At 36.7% G+C, this 22,152-nt stretch overlaps 3 protein-coding genes across 3 annotated transcripts; 1 reads left to right on the forward strand and 2 right to left on the reverse strand.

Moving 5' to 3' along the window:
* Nucleotides 1-2,907: 2,907 nt before the first annotated feature.
* LOC127809697 (uncharacterized protein At4g06744-like) lies at nt 2,908-4,765 on the reverse strand. Its single transcript, XM_052348710.1, has one exon. The coding sequence runs from the start codon at nt 4,653-4,655 to the stop codon at nt 3,069-3,071; it is 1,587 nt and encodes a 528-aa protein (XP_052204670.1). The 5' UTR covers nt 4,656-4,765; the 3' UTR covers nt 2,908-3,068.
* A 3,873-nt stretch (nt 4,766-8,638) lies between these two features.
* On the forward strand, nt 8,639-14,305 carry LOC127809695 (beta-1,4-xylosyltransferase IRX14-like). The gene is made up of 3 exons (XM_052348707.1): nt 8,639-9,677; nt 9,794-10,348; nt 13,525-14,305. Exons 1-3 carry the CDS (start codon nt 8,956-8,958, stop codon nt 13,760-13,762), a joined length of 1,515 nt encoding a protein of 504 aa, XP_052204667.1. The 5' UTR covers nt 8,639-8,955; the 3' UTR covers nt 13,763-14,305.
* A 1,457-nt stretch (nt 14,306-15,762) lies between these two features.
* On the reverse strand, nt 15,763-17,956 carry LOC127809696 (F-box protein At1g47056-like). The gene has a single exon (XM_052348708.1). The coding sequence runs from the start codon at nt 17,792-17,794 to the stop codon at nt 16,172-16,174; it is 1,623 nt and encodes a 540-aa protein (XP_052204668.1). The 5' UTR covers nt 17,795-17,956; the 3' UTR covers nt 15,763-16,171.
* Between the last annotated feature and the right edge of the window lie 4,196 nt (nt 17,957-22,152).

Consider the following 22,152-nt stretch of genomic DNA (forward strand, 5'->3'; position numbering starts at 1 on the left):
TTCTAATAGGGTTATGTTCATCCTCTCAGCAACTCCATTTTGCTGATGAGTGTTTCTTACTGTCCTATGCCTAAGAATACCATGGGTTTTACATAATTAATCAAAATCCCTATTACAGAACTCCAATCCATTATCAGTTTTTAGAATTTTGATCTTTCTATCAGTTTGATTTTCAACTAAAGTTTTCCATGATCTAAATTTTTCTAGAGTTTGATCCTTAGATTTCATTAAAAATATCCATACCCTTCTAGAAAAATCATCAATTATGGACAAAAAATACATGTTACCGCTGTGTGAGGGAACTTGGGAAGGACCCCAAAGGTCTGCATGCAAATACTCTAGGTATGCCTTCGCCAGGTGAGTTCCCTTTGAGAAACTCAATCTGTGTTGCTTGCCTAGGGTACATGGCTCACAGAAGCCTAAGGCATCTACAGACACTAGACCAATGTACCCTTGGTTAGACAGTGCCTGAAGCCTTTTCTGGCTCATATGGCCAAGTCTCAAGTGCTACAGATCTGTTCTATCAGATTTAACTATGCATGCAGATGGGATATGACAATAACCATTCAACACATATAAACCATGTTTCTTTGTACTAGAGAGAATAAGGTCATCATTCTTAAACACATGCAAAGAACCATTTTTAGTTTTATAGGAAAACCCTAATTCATCTAAGGTGCCAAGAGAAATCAAATTTCGTTTTAATCCAGGTACATATCTCACATCAGTCAACATTCTAATCTTATTTTCATGTAATTTCAGAGAGATGTCACATATTCCTTTGATCTTGCATGAATGATTATTTCCCATAAAAACAGTACTAGTTTCTTTAGTGCTAAAGTTTTGAAACCAATCTATCTTTGGACACATGTAAAAAGAGCATCCTAAATCCATAATCCATTCATTTACAATTGATGTACCAGAGACATTTAAAACTTCAGTTAAAGAGTTTGAGTTACTGGCAGCTACTGTCACATTCCCACCCTATTTCTATTATTTAATAAAATTATAGCAGTATTTTTTGATATGGCCATTTTTTCCCACAGTGGTAGCATTTTCATTTAGATTGTTTTTGTTTTCACTTCTTTCCATTTTGTTTTCCCTTATGTCCTGTACCCCCATTCTAATTGTTGTTAAAACTACTTTGACCCTTTTCAGATTTTCCCTTTACAAATAAATTGTTACCAGGTTTTTTAGAAGTGTGAAATTCTAATTCCCTAGCCTTGATACCAAAAATTATAAGTTCTAATGTAGGCATAATACCAATATACTGTAAAATATGTTTAACTACATTGTAATCATCAGGTAATGAGTTTAATAGTATCATTACCTCACTAGTATCTCCTAAGACTTGATCAGTTTCTCTTAACATCAATGTAAGTTTAGTAAATTCATCTATATTATCATCCATAGATTTCGATGCATTCATTTTAAAATTGAATAACATACCTTTCAAATAAACTAAGTTAGGAGCAGAAACAACAACATACAAAGATTCAAACCTATTCCATAAATCAAGGGGGTTAGTCATACCGTCTACCTTTCTGATAACAGTATCCCCCAAATGGAGAAATATCAGGTTGAATGCCTCCTCCTTTATCTCATCAGTCCTAGCTGATTGCTCAGTGGACCATTTTCTGTCATCTGGTTCAAGTGCAATGAGCACTTTGTGATGAGAGAGTAACACTCTCATCTTCTTTTTCCAACTTTTGAAATCCCCATTTTCATCAAATGTATCGATTTCAAATCAGGTTGTTATCATCTTTGCCTTGCACGAAGGTATCCTAATGAATCCCTAGACATTAACAGAGGCACACAGAAAAAAACCCATTGATCGTGACTCTTCAGAAAACCCTAGAGGCTTAAAAAATAGGACTAACCAAGGGACGAACAACCATAAACCGACTCTGAGTGGAACAAAGACTCACAGTGCATATAAAAAAAATGGCTCTGATACCACTTGTTGCGCAAACAAAGAGCAAACCGTACACATACGCACACTTTGAATCATTGGAAAAAACCTTTAGACTATTCAACAGAGCCGAAATCTAAAAGACAAAAAATACATAGCAGACAAACACAAATATAAAATGATGGAAATCAAAATAACACGAAAGATTTACCGTGGTTCACCCGAAAGGGTTTCGTCCACGTTGAGCTCCACCAAAGGAGAGCTCACTGCACTATCGGAGTTAAAAATAGGGTTTACAATACTCATAGCATACAAGCCTCACAACTACTCTATGTACACAGACTAGTTCTTCTAACAAAAACGCCTCAAAACCATATATAAGAGGAAGATCAGAGGCTTACCCTATTGAACCAGAGAGAAGACTAAGAAGGAGCTAGAGAGTCCGAAAACAACAAAATGAGAAAGAACCCTCGAGCCACTAAGTGTCTATTCACTCTCTCTCTCAATCTCTGATTAATTACACATCCCGATGTACAGTAAATAAATAGGGGTCGCACGATGCAATTGAAAGACTTGGATTGCACCAGGTAAAATGTGGCATCGACGGTCCAGATTACGCACAAGGACAAGACAATTGGCATGATCGAGTGAAAGGACGCCCGAGCGGTTGCCAAGCTGCCCTCCACTACCACGTGGCAGTGGTTGCTGCTAACCCTCCTGCCCAGGTCCTTAGAATGACTATGTCTTGTGGTTGGATTTCTTATTCTTCGTTATTGCTCAAATCTTCTGAAATTTAAGGCAGAACTATGGTCAGAGTTCTTATTCTTATTGTAGCACAAATTTATCCTTAGAAATTTACAGATGAACTACATTAGCCCATTATGGATGCTGAACAATCACATTAACCATTGAATGGGCTCACGAGTTGCTTTATTTCCTTGCTCTGCTTAGTTATTTTCACTTGTTAATCAGTTTGGAATGGAAGCCCCCGGAGATGAAATTAATAGTTCTAATACATTATTACTGCATTGATACATGACTATAAAACACGCGGAGCAGCATGTTGTGATACATAGAAAAGAAGAGGAAATAGAGAATTAGGATAGTCTTGCTTGCAGGAAAAGGATAAATAGGATTTGTCTTGCTTGCAGGTGCATCAGGGATGTGGTTGCAGAGCAGCATAAGCAGGAGATGGAGAAGGCACAGGAGGTGGATCTTCTTCAGATGTTTCCTGCCCAGCAGAATGATCAATATGACAAGGTACATAACTCATTGACTTTGGATCTGGGCAGGACCTGTGCTTCGAGAAGAAGTGGGCACACTGAGCCGGGGTTTTCTGGGACGGAAGGTCCAAAATGCAATTCATGCTTACATTAAGCACTTTCCTCCGGATCAACTTGCGGCATTCTGGCCCAACCTGTGTGAAGAAGTTGTTGTTCAGGGTAAGGTTATACAGATTCTTCAGCTTGCACAATCCTTCCGGTACTGACCCATAGAGCTGGTTTGAGCCCAAGTTCAGCACTTGCATCTTCTTCAGGCATCCGAAAGAATGTGGGATGGGACCTGACAGCTTGTTCTTGCTGGCATCAAAGAGAGTTGCTTCCTTCAGCAATCCAATTTCATATGGAAGACAACCCGACAACCCATTGTTCAAGAGCACCACCTCAGTCAGCGACTTTGCAGCTTGGCCTATGCTTCTGGGGATTGGACCAGTAAATCTGTTGTTTGCCAAGTTGAGGTAAAGCACTGGGGTGCTGCCTAGGTTTCCAGGTATTTGGCCGCTGAATTGGTTGTTGTTGAGGAAAAGGACATCGAGGTCCATGCTGAAGACCTGAGGCGGCACTGAGCCGATGAGATAATTGAACCGGAGGTCCAGGAAGGTGAGGTTGGTGGCAAGAAGAACAGAGGCTGGGAATGCCCCTTTCAGCTTGTTGTTGCTCAAGTCTAGCTCGAATAAATAGGGTTGCTGAGCAATTTTGGGGCGTATGTCTCCAGTGAAGTTGTTGGAGTTCGCATGGTAGATGGTCAGGTCTTTGAGATCGTCAATGAAGCCAGCGAGGTTCAGTGGTTTGCCATTTAAGTGGGCGCCGTTGAACTGGACAGCGGCCACCCTTAACTTCTTGTCTCCGGGGATTTTCGCACAGGTGAAGCCCTTGTAAACTGAGCTGTCCCGGCAAATTCTGTTGCCTCTCCACGTTTTCGTGATGCCCATGGGATCGTCCGTTACTGTTTTCTTGAATCTCTGGATAGTTCGGATGGCCCTTTTGAGTTCAATTGGGAGAGAGGAGGGAGAGGGAGGAGGTGGTGGTGGTGGCGGCGGCGGAGGAGGAGGTGGTGGTGGCGGCGGCGGAGGAGGAGGTGGTGGTGGCGGCGGCGGAGGAGGAGGTGGCGGCGGCGGCGACGGCGACGGTGATGGAGGTGGCGGTGGCGGTGGCGGCGGCGGCGGCGGCGGCGGCGGCGGATGAGGAGGAGGTGGTGGTGGAGGTGGAGGTGGAGGTGGAGGTGGCGGAGGTGACTCTGGAGGGGGGCATTCTGGCGGTGGGGGTGACTCTGGAGGGGGGCATTCTGGCTGTTCAGGAGGGGAGGCAGAGGGGGAGCCGCCACCGCCTATGATGATTTCAAATGTTTCTCTGCTGTTTGAAGCGTTCCCATTTGCTTGCTGGAAGAAGGATGAAGAGAAGATGAAAAAATAAAGGACTAGTGGTGCCAATGCAAACGAAGAGAGCTTCCCCATTCCTATCATCCACTCTCTCTCTCTCTCTCTCTCTCTCTCAAAATCCACTTATGTTCCTAAACATTGCAGGGGCAGGCAAAGATTTATAGAAAGGAAGGTTACTCCATGACAAGCTACAAGTGCCCCAGAGTACTGCGCGAGGACCAAGACTTACTTTTTGTATTATTAGAGGGCACCCCACCACTTCTCTTCTTCCCTAATTTCTACTAAATTATTGTGTTAACAGGGGGCTGCCCCAAAGAGTCGCTTTCGTATTTAGTCTTACATTTGTAAAGTAATAAAGTTATTTTGACAATTTGAATTACAGAATATCGGATCAGAGTCCAGTACTGTACTGAGAGCTCGTAGGCAACACCAGCAATTTGGCTTCTTATGCCGAGTAAAATCAGGCGGCATGGCTGATGGGTCTGCCTGCACATGGATGTGGGGGCATTGGCAAAGCTTAGAAGAGCTTGATGACCACCCAAATTCTCTCCACTTTGGATTCAGCTTTGAGATAAGTTGTTCCTGAACAAATAGCTCAAAACAAACCCTATTAAAGAAATGGTCATCTCTCAGTTTCTACGACATGACACAATATGGGGCTCATTCCTAATGTTATGGAGGCCTTCAACAGTGGAGAGTCACACCAGTGACACCTAGTACCATTCTACTACCATACCATGTGCCGAGGTTGCTAAACGATGAGGCTGGAACCATTTTTCTCGGCTTGTCCCACTTCCCAGCAGCGGAAGATGAAGTTCAAAAGGTAAGACAGAGTTGTCTGCCGAAAGAAACACGCATTTTGAAGCAGAGAAAAAAAAGAGAGAAGATAGGGTCCGAACGAATTGGCCGACTTTGCAAGCAAACAAAAATAAATAAAAAATATCATGCAATGATTGATGCCACTGCCAGTGCCAATTAACCAACTGTCTGTTCGTTTCCGCTCACTGGGGTGTGTAAATTCTGGTTCAAATGGAAAAATAAGACTACACTGCTCCAAAACACTAGTTTGATTTTAAATTTGAAAAATACAGGTTGTGTTTTTTTTGTATTTTTAATTTTTCAATTTTAAGTTTTAAATTCATTTTCAATTTTTTATTTTGATAGAACTGAATATGTAATCTTTTTGTCATTTTAAAAAATTATTTTTAAAATAAAAAATTAAAAAAAGCGTTTACTTTAAAATTTTGAAAAAATTTATTTTATGATATTTTGTTTAATAAATTTAATCATTAAATGATAAAATTAACTCTTTTTAATAAAGTTTTACTATTAAATTAAAACAATAAATTTGATTAATAAATTAGTGATAATTTATATTAAATATTATTATACATAATATATGTAATATACTTAATAATATAATATATATTATCCTATCTTTTAAATTATAATATAGATATATTATATTTTTTAAAATTTTAAATAAATATATAATTTTTTTAAAATTTAAAAATATATTTTTTTCTTTTTCTTTTACAGAGCCAAAACATAAAAAATAGATTGTGTTTTAATGTTTTGGACTTAGAGATTGTTTTGACTGAAAATAACAAAAAATAAGATTGCGTTCTCTTTACTGTTTTCAAGTAATTTTTAATTTTTAATTTTCTAAAATAATGAAAACACGTTCTCTTTATTGTTTTTAAAAATATATTTTTAAAAATAAAAAAAAATTGTAAAGAAAATTCAAAACAACAAAAAGTTATTTTGAGTGTTTTCATCCAAAATAAACTCTAAACTCAAAACACATTTATTTATTTATTCATATTTTATTATTGTAATGGGAAAAAATATTACAAAATTCATTAACTTTAAAATGTATATATTTTTTTAATAATATATTAACATTAAATATTTCTAATTTACTGAATAATCAAATTTATTGAATAAAATATCATTAAAAAATATTTTCAAAATTTCAAAGAGAACACATTTTCTAATTTTCTGTTTTGAGAAATAGTTTTTTAAAATGAGAAAAAGAACGCGTTTTCAATTTTCTAAAAACAGACTACCAAAACGAAAAATTGAAAATGAATTCAAAACTCAAAACTGAAAATTGAAAAGTAAAGAGAACACAGCCTAACTTTTTGTTATTTTGGGTTTCTTTTACAATTTTTTTTCTTGTTTTCAAAAATAACAAAAGTAAACGCATATTCATTGTTTTAGAAAACTGAAAACTAAAAATAGGCTGAAAACAACAAAGAGAACACAATCTAATTTTGTATTTTTGATTTAGTATCAATCCAAACTGAGAACTATATATATATAGGCATAAGCAGTAAATATATCCTCCAACTCTTTCTTCTAGTCATCTCCGCCAATCCCACCCCACCTAAATTGAAAGTAGACATATCATATCTTTCAACTTTTAATTTTGCTATAATTACACATCTCATCTCTCATAAAATTGTGTGTGAGATACACACGCATTTTCAATAGGTTATCAACAAAGGAGGTGGGTCGTTGGCGAGGGATGGGGGGAGGAAACAAAGATTGGCGACAAAAGAAATGAGAGGAAATCAAGGTCACTAGTGAAAGAGACGAGGGGTTAGTCGGCTAATGGGTGGGTCTATCAGCCTTTGTTTCCTCCCCCTTTCCCTCGTCGACGACGTTTGTTTCATCCCTTTTCCCTTTGCCAGTGACTCATTGACAGTTGACATATATCTCATGAGCAATTTTGTGAGCGATGAGATGTATGATTGTAGTAAAATTAAAAGTTGGGGAGTATGAAAGGTCTACTCTCAATTTGAGATATCTCATGAGCAATTTTGTGAGAGATGAGATGTGTGATTGTAGTAAAATTAAAAGTTGGGAAGCATGAAAGGTTTACTCTTAATTTGAGAAAGCCAAATGGCTATATAAAAAAAGAGTTTGGAGGGTATATTTATGCCTTATACCCATATACATATATATATATGAAATTGAATTATTTTAATAAATAAAAAATTGAATATCAAATTATTGGTGATTTTATTTGAGTTTATGTATATATAATGTGTGTATATATATATATGTTAAATTCATATTAAATGAACACAAAATTAATTTATTTGACCGATTTGGGCTTAGACTATATCGGTTTGGTCCGTTAATTAATCAGTTCAGTCTTTGTCTTCAAATTAAAAGTTTTTTTTTTTTTATCTTGATTCAAATCAATTTTACACTTTCTAATATTTACTAATCTTGTTCGTATAAAAATTATACAATTATTATTTTCTCTCTTTATCTTCTCTCTCTCTCTCTCTTTTTTTTTTTTTTTTTTTACATCCCACATCCACATTGTTTTAGAATAGATCACATGTTAGTTGAAAACAAAACGTTAAGATGTGAATAATAAATAAATAAATAGTATTACAATAAGATTAAGCGCGACTATATCTAACGATAATTGTTCTTAGAAAGAAAAGAAGAAGGATTTAATCACATTATTATTACTAAATGGAAAAAAGAAGAACACTGGGGCTTGAAAATGGGCACCGTTTGGCTGGCAAGAAAAAGAGCTTGAAAGGGAGAGAAAATTATCATTATTGATCCTTGATTACAACTCTGGATCTCCATTCGGTAACCCTTTAACTTCATTATTAGGTACTGTTAGGTGGTCCATCACAATTTTGACGACTGTCTCTTCTGTCCCTAGTAGTAGGACCTAAATGTAAAAATAGAAAAAAAAAAAAAAAAAACGTGCATTTTACAATATATGAATTGAATTGAATACTATAATAATAATAATAATAATAATAATATAAAAAGAAAAGAAAAAAGATGATAGGTCTCTTTATTTAAGGCCTCGTTTGGTGAATATTATTATATATACATATAACGGCAAGTACTGTTACGATCATTAAGTAATTATTATTATTTGTAAAAATTGGACGATGTGCAATTATAACCACTGTCAAAATGGAGTCTAAATCCAAATGCGACGTGAAAATAACTTCCTTCCATGGGGCATGGCCCCACGTTTTCCGTGAAGCTTCTCTCATGTCCGAATTGAATTGGAGCCTCAATGGATCTGCCTGCCCGGGTAAATATCCGGATCCGAGATTCGGCCGGCGGCTCTACTCTCTCTCTCTCTCTCTCTCTCTCTCTGTCCCTCTGCTGTATATACAGACGGGGGATTGGAAGACGACGATGGCGAACGAGCGTAGAAATTGGTTTGATTCGTAAAACCGAAGGAATCTTTTGGCTTAAACAAACGCAGAGAGAACCACCAGCTGAATCCACCGTCACCAAACTACGGACCAAACCCCGAGCCTTCAAAAGCCTGGCTCTCGAGATCGTCTCTCTCTCTCTACTCTCTGTGGAAAGAAGAACTGAGGAGAGAGAAATGAAGCTCTCGTTGCTGCACCAGAGCTACATCGGCCGACGAAGCAACAGCTTCAGGGGATCCCCGCCGCTGGACGGCTCCGCTGATGGCGGAGCGAAGTCGCCAGCGGCGGTGTTCTGGCTGGTTGTACATTGCCTCTGCTGCCTCATCAGCCTTGTCCTGGGGTTCAGATTCTCTCGCCTTGTCTGCTTCTTGCTTTTCTCCACCGCCAATACCAACATCAACCTGTACTCAACTTCGGCGTTCCGCACCACCGCGGCGATCGCGGATTCACTGACGTCTTCATCCATTAGTTCGCCGCCGAATCGGACAGTCACTTCGAGTAGCCGAGTGGTGGTTGGGCGGCACGGGATCCTGATCCGGCCGTGGCCGCATCCGGATCCGGAGGAGGTCATGAAGGCTCACCGGATAATTGAGAGGGTTCAGATGGAGCAGAGGCTTCAGTATGGCGTAAAAAACCCTAAGACTTTGATTGCTGTAACTCCGACTTATGTCCGGACTTTCCAGACTCTACATCTGACTGGATTGATGCATTCGCTGATGAATGTCCCTTACGATCTCATCTGGATTGTTGTTGAAGCCGGGGGAACCACCAACGAGACTGCTTCGTTGCTTGTCAAGTCGGGGCTTCGGACTATCCACATTGGATTGAATGAGAAGATTCCGATTTCGTGGGACGATCGCCATCGGATGGAGACTCGGATGCGACTTCGAGCTTTGAGGTGAATTAGCCGATCTATTCTTCTCCAATTTGTTCTCCATTTCTTTAAGTTTATTGCATTTGTTTCAGTATTATAATCAGGATTGAGTTTAATTAAGTAGTTCTGCGTTGGACCAGAGTTGTGAGAGAAGAGAAACTAGATGGACTAGTCATGTTTGCGGATGATAGTAATATGCATAGTCTGGAGCTTTTTGATGAGATCCAAAAGGTGGAATGGATTGGGGCTCTTTCGGTTGGCATTCTTGCTCATTCGGGTAATTCTGATGAAGAGGCATCGGGAATTCATAAGGAAGATATAGGGAGCTCGCTTGTGCCCATTCAAGGTCCTGTATGTAATTCATCTGACAAGTTGGCGGGCTGGCATACTTTTAATTCCTTGCCGCATCTAGGGAAGAGCGCAAATTATATTGGGGACAAGGCAACTGTGTTGCCAAGGAAGCTGGAATGGTCTGGATTTGTGCTGAATTCCAGGTTGCTGTGGAAGGAAGCGGACCATAAGCCAGAGTGGGTTAAGGATCTAGATACAGTGGCAGGAGACGGGGAAGATATCGACAGTCCATTATCTCTGCTGAAGAACCCTTCAGTGGTGGAGCCTCTGGGCAGCTGTGGCCGCAAGGTTTTGCTGTGGTGGCTCCGTGTTGAAGCTCGTGCAGATAGCAAGTTCCCTGCCCGGTTAGTCATTTTCTACAGTTCTGATTAATGGTATTGCTTCCATAGTTATGCTAGTCATACCAATATAGCTGGTTCTGACATATAGAGTGGTCATAATGATGATAATTTTGTTCATGATGGAACTCATGTGGAGTCTCCATTAGTTTATGTATGGACAGGGTTTAAATTATTTAGTTAAGATCATCACAAGGCAGTGCTTGAATATTTGCAGTACAATTTTGATGTAATAGCCCTTAGATAGTCCATTGTACACAGTGCTAGCTAGTCTTTATACTATCCCCTGATCATTTGAATTTTTTAGGGTTATAGTGGCTTGTGTTTGGCCCTGGACCAGTATGGTAGTATTAGATACCAATCTTTTTTTTTTTTTCTGATTAGCATTTTTACCCGTCTACTTTCACTTTTAACATTCTTTGGTACTAGGATCTGTAATAAGTATAGATTGGTGAGAGGAGATGAGATTTTGTATTTTCCATAAAGTTAGGACCCTTCTTTGTCTATAATTGGCTTACTGGAAATATAGGGTCCGTTGCCTCGTAAGACCTTTTGTGAAATAGAAGTAAGTGGAACATGTAATCATTGCAATAATACCTTTATAGCATGTATACAAGTCATAATGTGATAAAAGCATTTGCTCAAGTCATGAAGTTTATGTTGTCATTAGTGGATTAGTAAAGACAACTCTTGATGGTCATGTGTTATCCAGTGAATACAAACACACGTGCTCCACATCCACACGTTACTACATGGATTGCAAGTACTCCCATCCACTCCTTTAACAATTAAAGATACAATTCTTGCAACCTTTGCTTTGCAGTTAGCAATGTTGGCAGCATTGTACATGTTGGTGTATATTATAATTATCAATTTTGGCTGTGAGAAACTGAAAACCAGATGGTTGCAAGGATAAGGAGGAGTTGAAAACCAACAGTTGGATTTTGGGACTAGCAGGTTTCTATTTATTTATTTAGGTAATTAAGGCAGCTGCAACATTTTAGCTGCAAGTGCTTCGTATCTTCTGAATCTGAAACGGATGGGGATAGGATTCTTTTCTTGAGGTGCACCCAGGGACAGATCCAATGGAGATGGGTGGGGCTGTAACTTAAGAGGAGTGGAGCATGTGGCTGTGAACCATACTGTTGAAGGGTTCATATCCCACCTCATCCACAACTTTTGGGATAGGAAAGGTTATGAATGTGAAGTAAAGGCAAATATACGTGGTCATCTCTGCTCCCTTATTTAGTGGCTACCCTACTCGAATCACTTACCCTGCATGGAGATGGAACATAAGGCCCAATCCAACCCCTCTTGGAAAAAATTGTGCTTCCTATTGGCCATGCCTAAATTGCAGGAGAAAGGTCATGTAACTTGTTATGTTTTGATGGATATACTAAACCGGCATAGGTTATTAAGTAAAACACAAATGCACCGTAAGAATGGGTTATACTTTTGGACGGACATAACCAAGGAGCAACATATTCTAATTTCCCAATATCAGTGTGGGATAAGGTCTGAAAGCTTTGATATTTGACCGTTAGTAGTCAACTAATAAGCTGATTCTGAAAATCATTCTGACAAAGGAAATTAATAGTGAGTAAACATAAGCACTTATTGCCCATTAACGTAGATATGAGATTCATTATCAGCTAACTCAAGAAGACCTCTCTATAAAGGTTTCACTGAGTTTCTTATATTTGTCTTTCCTTGTGGTTAAACTTCAAACAGTTCGGGTGCTCTTTCAAATTTAAAACTTCTGTTTTACGTAAGAAGACCTGAGGAATACTTTCTTAAATTTACATCGATCTTAATCAATAGTCATCTCATAGGTTGGAATCGTTGGATGCAACAACACCCAAATCCATTTGAGTCTTTTACAACACAAACACATCCTATGCTTTACTGAAGTATCCCTATTCTGTCATGTGAATGGCTGCCTCATGATAGGTTGCATCCTCGATTTTAAGGACCTATTTTGAATCCCATGACTTGTATTAGAACATTTTAACATTCCCAATCAAATTTCATTCTTCTTGAAGCTCCCAACTTGAGGGGTCGATGGAGTCCCCATGTTGGTGCCTGGCAGTCATTTTTTTATGAAATGCACTTGCTCCTTCCCATTTGTCATGCATGGATATAAAATATTGATAAAGAGAAAGTAGGGGTGCTGCCTGATTAGAAAATTTGTAAAGGGGTGGGTTAGACTTCTTTTTCTTCCTCTTGAATTCCATTAGTAGCAGTAGCTGATGATGGTAAGTAGATACTTGTGGCTTTATGCATGTTACTTGTATGTTTCTGAAACCATGAAAATTTGTCGGCGTTTGTTTCTGATTGCTTGCCACTTTTGCAGAAAGCCTTGTTCAGATTTACAAACTCAAATTGGTCTATTAGTATAATTTATTTTTGTTATCCCATTTCCAGGATTCACCTTTTCTCATCCATGGGCAGTGATGCAATGTTCGTGAGTAATTGGCCCGTTTGGTAGTGTGTTCGTTTATGTTTTCTATTTCATTTTCATTATTTTGAAACAGAAACAGGAAATAAAAAAATTAAAACAGACTAAAGTTACCGAACAATATGCTAAAGTTCTTTTTTGTTTTAAATGAAGACAAAAATTGAACATAAAAAAGTAAAAAGTAAAATTGAAAATATATAACTGAAGAGAGAAGACTTTGCCATATCAGAGCAAATGGCCCTTATAGCTCCAGAATCTTTTCCAGTAGTTCCCCCTTGTATGCAATAGACTGGGCTTTTATTCCCCAACCACTGCGAATTCCCAATATGGATCAGTTGAACTTATATATATATATATATATATATATAACGGTGCTCGGTCTGCTTCTTTTGCTTCGATATCACAATAAGTTAAGAATATTGGATAATGAAATTGTCTTCAAATGGCTTGCCAAAAAAGAAAAAGAAAAGAAATGGTCTTCCAATGCTTCTATTGCTTAAATCTCTATGACTTGGCTTGTGACTGTGTTACCTTTTCTTATCTTACTGCAAGCACCCTATGGAGATCTACAAGCCAGAAATTTCTTCTCAACATTTTGCTCTTATTTTCATATGAGGCGTTTGCTATTGTCCATAATGACCAATGCAGCATGAACCTCTTATTAGCAATTGCTTCTTGCTTTGTCTCTACATTTCTTTTGAATATTAGGTTCTGTTTCATGCAGATGGACCATTGAACCTCCATTGGAGGTCACAGTCCCAGCAAGACGCACGCCATGGCCAGATACCCCGCCTGAACTTCCATCTAATGACAAACCAACTGCAGTAATTGAGGAAAACCGGGAGAAGGGTACTGCAAAAACTCGATCCCACAGATCCAGACGTAGTTCCAGAAGTAAGCAAAAGCGCGAAGCAAGATTAGCAGACACACAGGCCTCGGCAAGGCGCCCTGGTGAAAAATAAAACCTTCGTCTTAGCCTAGGGATGCTTCAAAACATATACATACAGTCATGACACTTGGGGGAGTTGAGTTGGGGCCGGCCTTTCACCTTCAGCACCGACCAATTTGCAGATAAAACAAATGAGTACATATTGTGATGATGAGATTTGCATTTCAAACTTATTTTTCCCTTTTAGTTTCATGAAAGCAGTATCTCAGCTGACCCTGACCCTTGCTGAGTTGCTGTTTTTCTTGCTTGTATTGTATTCAGCATACATAATTTTCAGAATATAGATCACAGATTGTGATGTTGCATTGCATTTCCCATTTGAAGAAAGCTTCTGTTGTTATGGTTTGGAAGAATTTGAAGGCGGAATTTGGCAGTCAGTTGCCATACCAAAGGAGAATCATCTTTCACCATCTTGAAGCAAAGGAAAAGAAAATGGACGAGCTTATCATCTCAAACAATATCATATTTTCCAGGACAATATTCTAGTGTCCTTTAAAAGAAAATTCCTCTTTTTCTCATGTGGATGGGCATCTAAACATTTCTTTGTTATGAATAACAAACAAAAGCAGAATCAGTCTAGTCAACAACTCTCGTGTAAAAGTATTAGTTGACATTGCCTGTCTCATGGGTTTCGTGAGACCAAATAATATATTAAAGATTTTTTTAATAAATTATTCTTCTTTAATCCCTATCATGCTTGGCAGACCAAAAATCCCTATCTCAATCTAACTCAAATATTAGTTTTTAAACCCATTCGATGGTGATATCACTTGTAACATTACGAGTCTTGTAGAAAAAACAAAAAAAGAAAAATGGAAAGTTAATTGAAGGTGACTACTAGGTTCATAAAAACAAATAATATATCCAAGAGTTTGCCCAGCAAACTACTGATCTGAATTTGATTGCGACGAAGGTTGAAGACGAGAACAACCATCTCCTGACTCTCGTAAAGTGAAAAGGCTAGAACGTCCTAAAGAATCATCTATCATTCACACATTGGCATTATCCGAAAACAGGTTTATACATCTCCAGGTGAGATGCAGCATGGTGCGTGATAGCTTTCTGGGTGAACTAAAGTTAACATGGCTCATGAGAATGACAAATAACAAACACCTAAGAGAGATCAGTTTTTTGTTCTGGCAAACATTTAACAACAAAAGATTGCAGTTATTAGACATTGTAATTTGTAACCTCACAGGAATGAGACAGAAGAACTCCTTTTAAGTTCAAGAGACAGACAGATCCAGATTGGAAGAAATGCAGTTTGGACGAGAAATTTTGTAGGTTTACAAGTTAACAAAAGCAAAAGATCACAGGAAAAGGCATGGCAAATCAGACAAAGGAGAAAAAGCTGTTGCAAAGGAGCATGTTGAGGGATTTTTCAGGTTCTCTAAGCAAGACTAGAGGAGGGTCATTTTTATATGCAAGCTTAACTCGATCCAACACTACTGAAATAGGAGAGTTGTTTCGATATCCTTACAATTCAGTAGTTCTAGTTATTTGTCTATTAGGCATTGGATCCATTATCCTTCACAAGTCTCCAATGAGGATAAGGATATCAAAATCTGGTGCAAGAGGAAGCACCAAATATTTGAGAAGTTTGGTCAGAGTGCAGTTTCGGATGTGTGCCCATTGATGCTTGTGAAGTTGCTCCGAGTGCATTACTTGAAAAGGATTAACTACGAGCTAAGACCATGCTGAGTTCTCACTCTACTCACACTAACTGCTTGAAAAGAGTTAAACACTTGACTACAAGCTAAGGCCGAGCCAAGTTCTCAGTGTACTCAGTACTCGGAGGCCCAAATATTTCAAGGACGCAACTAACCAGAATGGCAAGGATGAGCCTCAACAATCACAAACTAAAGGAAATGAAAGATTCCCTCCTCTCACTTGTAGTACAGAAAGATAAGAATAGTGTCTAACTTTACAATAAAATCTACACTTTCATTCTTACTATTACTCTATTTCTATAAGTAAGGATTCATGAAGAAGCCAAAACAACAAAGGGAATCATAGAGCCAAAAAGTTCAATTACTGACAATTGGAAATTGATGGTAACTCATCGAAAAAGTTCAGCATATTCGCATGAAAACATGGCCATAAACAGTTTGGCATAATGGATAATCCCAGTCAAAAGGTAACACTTTCATATCTAGATGACACCGGAGGATTCTCCTGAATTGGTTTGAGAAACACAAATAAAATCAACACCAATAGAACACACGAAACACCAGTTATACAAGCTAGAGGTGAAAGATCACAATTGGAAAAAGTATTCTTTGGTACAATTGCTGTTATCAGAAACAAAGACATCACAAAATCAAAACTAAGGAAATCAAACACCAAATAGAGTTATGCTGTGTGATCAGTGACACGACAGCAGGAAATTTTGTGGGCACAAGATATCTAATTGTGCAGAGCATTATAAACTAAATTGCAAGCCACACCTTCTGAAAGTGCAAGCCACAAGACCCCTACCTCCAAAGAGACCAAACCTTGACTTGAACAAAGACCGCCGGCCATTGCTAGTGGATGGAGCATCTGCAGCAGCGGCAGCGGCAGCGGCAGGGGCAGGGGCAGTAGTGCCCTGACTCACAATTGCTGGGAACTCCAGGCCATCATCTTGTGCTCCACCGTCACTCGCAGTTGCATCCAACCCATCAGCTTCAACCTCACAGACATCCAAACTAAACACCACCGATCCCCTCCTGGCCCTCAACCAATCCACAAGATCACTAGTCACTTCCTGGCACTTTTTCACCTTTATTTTCACCAAATTAGGACAACCCCAAGCGAAAGCTTCAATACCCTGATCAGTCACCGGGCACCCCTTAATGCAAAGCTTCTTCAATGCCACACATTTCGAAGCAATACACAAAATCTCTGCATCCCCAATTGTCTCACTACCACAAAGGGCTAATCTTTCCAGTTTTTGACAATTGGTAGCAAGGGCTTCGAGGCTAATGGAAGTGGGATTGACCCCAATCAGAACCAGTTCTTGAAGGTTGCTGCAATGCTTGGCAATGGCAATAAGGCCTTCATTACCAATCCGATTTGTCCTCCATCCATCAATGTGGAGCTTCCTCAGTAATTTGCAGCGTTCTGCAACCGACACAACCCCACAATTGGTGCATTCTGGGGTCCTGACAAGATGCAAAATCTCAATGTTGGAACAATTGGATATGGCCATAAGACCAACGTCGCTCACTTGGAGCCTCTCCAAATGGATTTCAACCAAAGAATTATTCCGATTTGCCACCATTTCCAAAAGCCTGTCCCAATCGCCTAAACAACGCAACAATTTTAGGGCTTTTAGGTTTTTCGCACCGACTATTAAAGGTCCGAAGCACTGGCCATTATAAAGCTCCTTGAGGCAAATTGATTTGAGCGACGAGGCAGCCACGCCGGGCCCGATCGGCTCGACGCCGTCGTTGATGCCACGGAGGCGCTTCACGGAGAGCTCCTCCAGAGCCGAGCAGTGGTCGAGCAAGGCGTTCATGCCTTTGACTCCGAAAATGCAGGAACCACACGAGAATTTCTTCAAACCTTTGCAATTCTTGGCGAAGCCGGCCATTCCGACGTCGGTGACCTGGCGGCATCCGCGGAGCTTCAGCCGCGTGAGGTTCCGGCACCGGAGCGAGATCAGGATTAGGGCGTCGTCGTCCAGGCTCACGGATCGGCGGTCGCAGCGCAGCGCGAGCTTCGCGACGGCGTCGAAGCGAGAGAAGAGCGACGGGATTTGAGGCAGCAGCTCCGCCCGCGCATTGAGAGCGAGGCGTCGGCGGCTCTCACCCTCCACGCGCAGCCACCGCCGGCAAACCAGCGAGCAGGTCGTCCTGTCGCCGGAGCTGAGGAGCTGGAAAATGCAGGACAGGCACTCGTCGGGGAGCTCGGAGATGTAATCAAGCTCGACGCTTTCTTCGACCGTCGGCATCAGAGGCGCCATCTCTGGCCGGAGGTTGGAAGGCCGGCGGCGGAGGGGGTTGGTCTGCGTCTGACCGTGGGGGCGGTGGCTCAGCCCGTGGGTCGACGCAGACTGGCCCATCAACGCGAAAGGAACAGCCGGAGTCTGTTCTACGCGCTGGGCGGGGGAGACAGGAAGCGTGGCCGGAATCAGTGGTGGTGGAGGTCAGCGGCGATCTTTCAACCAGATACTGGGCTCACCCAATCAATGCTTTCCTCTGCGAATGTGCAATTTTAAAAAATATAAAGGTGCTCTAGTGGGCTCTAATTACATATATAATAGAGTTCGGTCGGTGGGCCGGGTCAAACGGGTTGGGCTGACATTGGGCCGGTCGTAGTTGCTACGGCCGACTGGCCATCAACCACAGCAGCGGCGGCGGCGGCGGTCGTCCTCAACGGTAAACGTCGAAGACAAAGTTCAAAATCAACGTTCAAACACGTTTCAACTTCAACCATTGTTCAAATACGCTTGATCCATTTTTTTTTTTAAATACAAATATCAACAATTATATGAATTACCTTAATATAATATTTAAAATACTTATATTATAAATATAATTCAATAATAAATTAAATAAAAACATATACATATACTATAACTAGAACTTCGAATCCTTAAGTTCTTAGCAGGAAGGAGGATATGAGTAGAGAGTTCTTTATTCGTCCATATATACAATTATATGTTTATTTTTATCATTTTTCATGTTCATATATCTATCTATTATTTTAGGATAGTTTATTTAACACTTATTTCTTTATTCACAAATAATAGTATCCTACGTAATTAATGGCACCTACGTATCCTCCGGCCGTGTAGGAATAGGATGGCTCTAATGGAAATTGTATGTTCATTCACAAGATTTTATTGGTATTTATTTTAACAAATTTATATTTATAAGTTAAAAAAATTCATAATAATTTAATAATAGATCAATTCCACATTAATTCAAGCAAAACATATAACAATTATAATCTTTTTATATTGTCACAATACATTAACTCACAAAAAAATATCATATTGGTGCGCAACCCTTATTACTTATGCCATCGATTACGTTAGAAGAAATAAATCGCAGGTTGAGTTTTTGACCCTTGTGTGTCAGAACGATAATTAAACTCGTAACTCATCGGATTGACATTGACATATTGCTCATCCGACCGCTTAACCTATATCCTAAGGACAATTTTATTTGTGGTTATTATACCTATCATTAAACCATTAGCATATGATTAGATTTAATCTACGAATTTAGATTTTATTACATTTTTGGTTGCTCAAATATTTCAATACATAAAGGAAATTTGTATAAAATTTAGAGTAAACGATCCATAAAATATCAAATTTGTGCTTGAATTACCCATGAATAAATGTGTGCTTGAATTCTTTATTTATTTTGAAATTCCAAATTTATTAATTCACCCTTCACTATTTGAAATATACTATAATTTTAAAATTTTGGTTTTCATAAATTGATATTCAACATTGATGTATCTTGAATCACGACTTACTTGTAAAAAGATTATGTTCAAGAATAAATGAGTCGAAAGAAGCCCAAAAGATAAAAAAAAAATGACCACAAAAGAGCATAAGATCCTTTTCAAATGGAGTCTGATCAAAGTATGCCAATTAACTTTTAAAACTAATACCTTTGAAACTTGAAACAAATGATTCTAGAAGATGCAGTTACTCTCCCTTTAGTCAACTTCATCCTCTATATAAATAGAGGTGAGCCCTCGTTCTTAAAAACTAGGTACAATTTCTTAGAATATTTTTTTAATTTTTAGCTAAGATTGATTTAGATATTAGAGGACTAGTGCAACATACATCTCTCCCGAAGATTTAAAGACGACTCTACCCCGTAATTATAAATTTATTGGTCTCTCAACAACAACGAGCACAATTATGATAAATTAATAATTTTTTACTTAAAATAGACCTAATTATAAAATTGATCCAAACAATCTTACCTAATCAAAATTAGATACCATTAGATAGCTCGTTAATTTCAATCATTTTTTACCTTAATTTATTTAGTTGAGAATATATATATATATATGTGCGAGTGTGATTATAACATGAATATCTTTAGTTTAATTTTTTTTTATAAATCTTCTCTCAAATATTCCTCATAAAGTTATAATATAAAGATATAACTAGTGGTTCACCCATGCGATGCATGGATATCGTAAAAAAAAAAAATAATTGTTAAAGTGAAAGTTATATAATTTAGTAGTTACAATAAATGAAAATCACAATAAAGAAATAAAAAATAAATAAAATAATCGTGTTACAATCGTGAAAATACAATAAAAAGATTACATATTTTAAAAGATTTCCTTATATGCATTTAAGGGTAAACGAACAATTAAAAACACATAACTCTATCTTGAAATCATGTAAAAAATAAACTTAAATTAACATGTAATACAATAAATAATGTGTAAAAAATAAAAAAATTACACAATAACAGGAAAAAAAAAGAAATAAACAATAACCAACCTCTTTATTCTGAAATATGCATTCAAGGATAGATTTTTTTTTTTTTTGAATTTTCATGTGTATTTGTCTCTTATGTGCTTACCATACAAACCCTCAATGCCTAATTTTTCTTAATTGCATTCATATCACTCATTTGACAGAATAGTGGTGCTATGTTACACCAGAAGACCAAACTGAATAAACAAATACGGTTAAATTTTACTAAATAAAAGTAAAGAATAAGAAAAAATTTGAGAAGAAGAATCGAGAAAGGAGAAGAGAGTAAATGGAAGGGTTGAACAGGAATGGAGAAGAAGAATAGAGAGATATTTGCTTTCTTTTATTAATTTATCTTTCTTCAAATTCTCCTATTTTTCTTAATTTATCAAATTAGATGCCACCATTAAGTTTCTCTTTTTTTCCACGCTTTGCCATACAATTCGAATCTTACTCACTTAACATAATTTTTAAAACACATATTTAATTTACATTTAATTTCTATAAGTCCAACATATAGCATATCTTCGGAGTAGACTATGGGGAAAAATGAGAATTAAATAAATGACAATAATCAATTAAGTTGAAAAATAAAATTATGACATTTAAAATTATAAAAAATAAATTTAAATTAATTAAATTGTATGTAAAATAAAGATAATTTAAATAATCAATTAATTATATAAATAATAATAATCAAATTTTCAAAATTGATTATCCATACATGACTTTACATATTTCTTCTAACAATTAATTATTACGTTTAAGACTGGTCAAATTTTTAAGGAACAAAAAGAAAAAAAAAGTTAAAAAATAAAATTATAACATTTAAGTTATATATAAAATTATAATATTTAAAATTATAAAAAAATTAATTTAAATTAATTAAACTATATATAAAATAAAGATAATTTAAATAATCAATTAATTATATAAATGATAATAATCAAATTTTCAAAATTGATTATCCATGACTTTACATATTTCTCCTCGCAATCAATAACCACATTTAAGACAGGTCAAATTTTTAAGAAAGTAACAAAAAAAAAGAAGTTACAAAATAAAATTATAATATTTAAATTAATTAAACTATATATAAAATAAGAATAATTTAAATAATTAATTAATTATATAAATGATAATAATTAAAATTTTAAATTTGATTATTCATACACGACTTTACATATTTCTCCTAACAATCAATTACCATATTTAAGACGGATCAAATTTTTAAGAAAGCAACAAAAAAAATAAAGTTAAAAAATAAAATTTTAACATTTAAGTTATATATAAAATTATAACATTTAAAATTATAATAAAATAAATCTAAATTAATTAAACTATATAAAATAAAGATAATTTAAATAATTAATTAATTATATAAATAATAATAATCAAATTTTTAAAATTAATTATACACACATGACTTTACATATTTCTCCTGACAATCAATTACCACATTTAAGACATGTCACATTTTTAAAAAACAACAAACAAAAATAGAGTTAAAAAATAAAATTATAACATTTAAGTTTTATATAAAATTATAACATTTAAAATTATAACATTTAAAATTATAAAAAATAAATTTAAAATAATGAAACTATATATAAAATAAAGATAATTTAAATAAATAATTAATTATATAAATAATAATAATTAAAATTTTAAAATTGATTATCCATACATGACTTTACATATTCCTCCTAGTAATCAATTATCACATTTAAGACAGGTCATATTTTTAAAAAATAATAAAAAAAATAAAATTATAATATTTAAGTTATATATAAAATTATAACATTTAAAATTATAAAAAAATAAATTTAAAATAATTAAACTATATATAAATAAAAATAAAAAAAATTACTTGGCAGTCGGTATTCGACGGTATTACCAAATAATCAAGATTTCTCCTGATTTTAAAAAGTCTCATTTTTTTGTAATTTATTTCAATTAAAATT

Source organism: Diospyros lotus, chromosome 9 (assembly GCF_014633365.1).
Source record: "Diospyros lotus cultivar Yz01 chromosome 9, ASM1463336v1, whole genome shotgun sequence".
NCBI classification, from domain to species: domain Eukaryota; kingdom Viridiplantae; phylum Streptophyta; class Magnoliopsida; order Ericales; family Ebenaceae; genus Diospyros; species Diospyros lotus.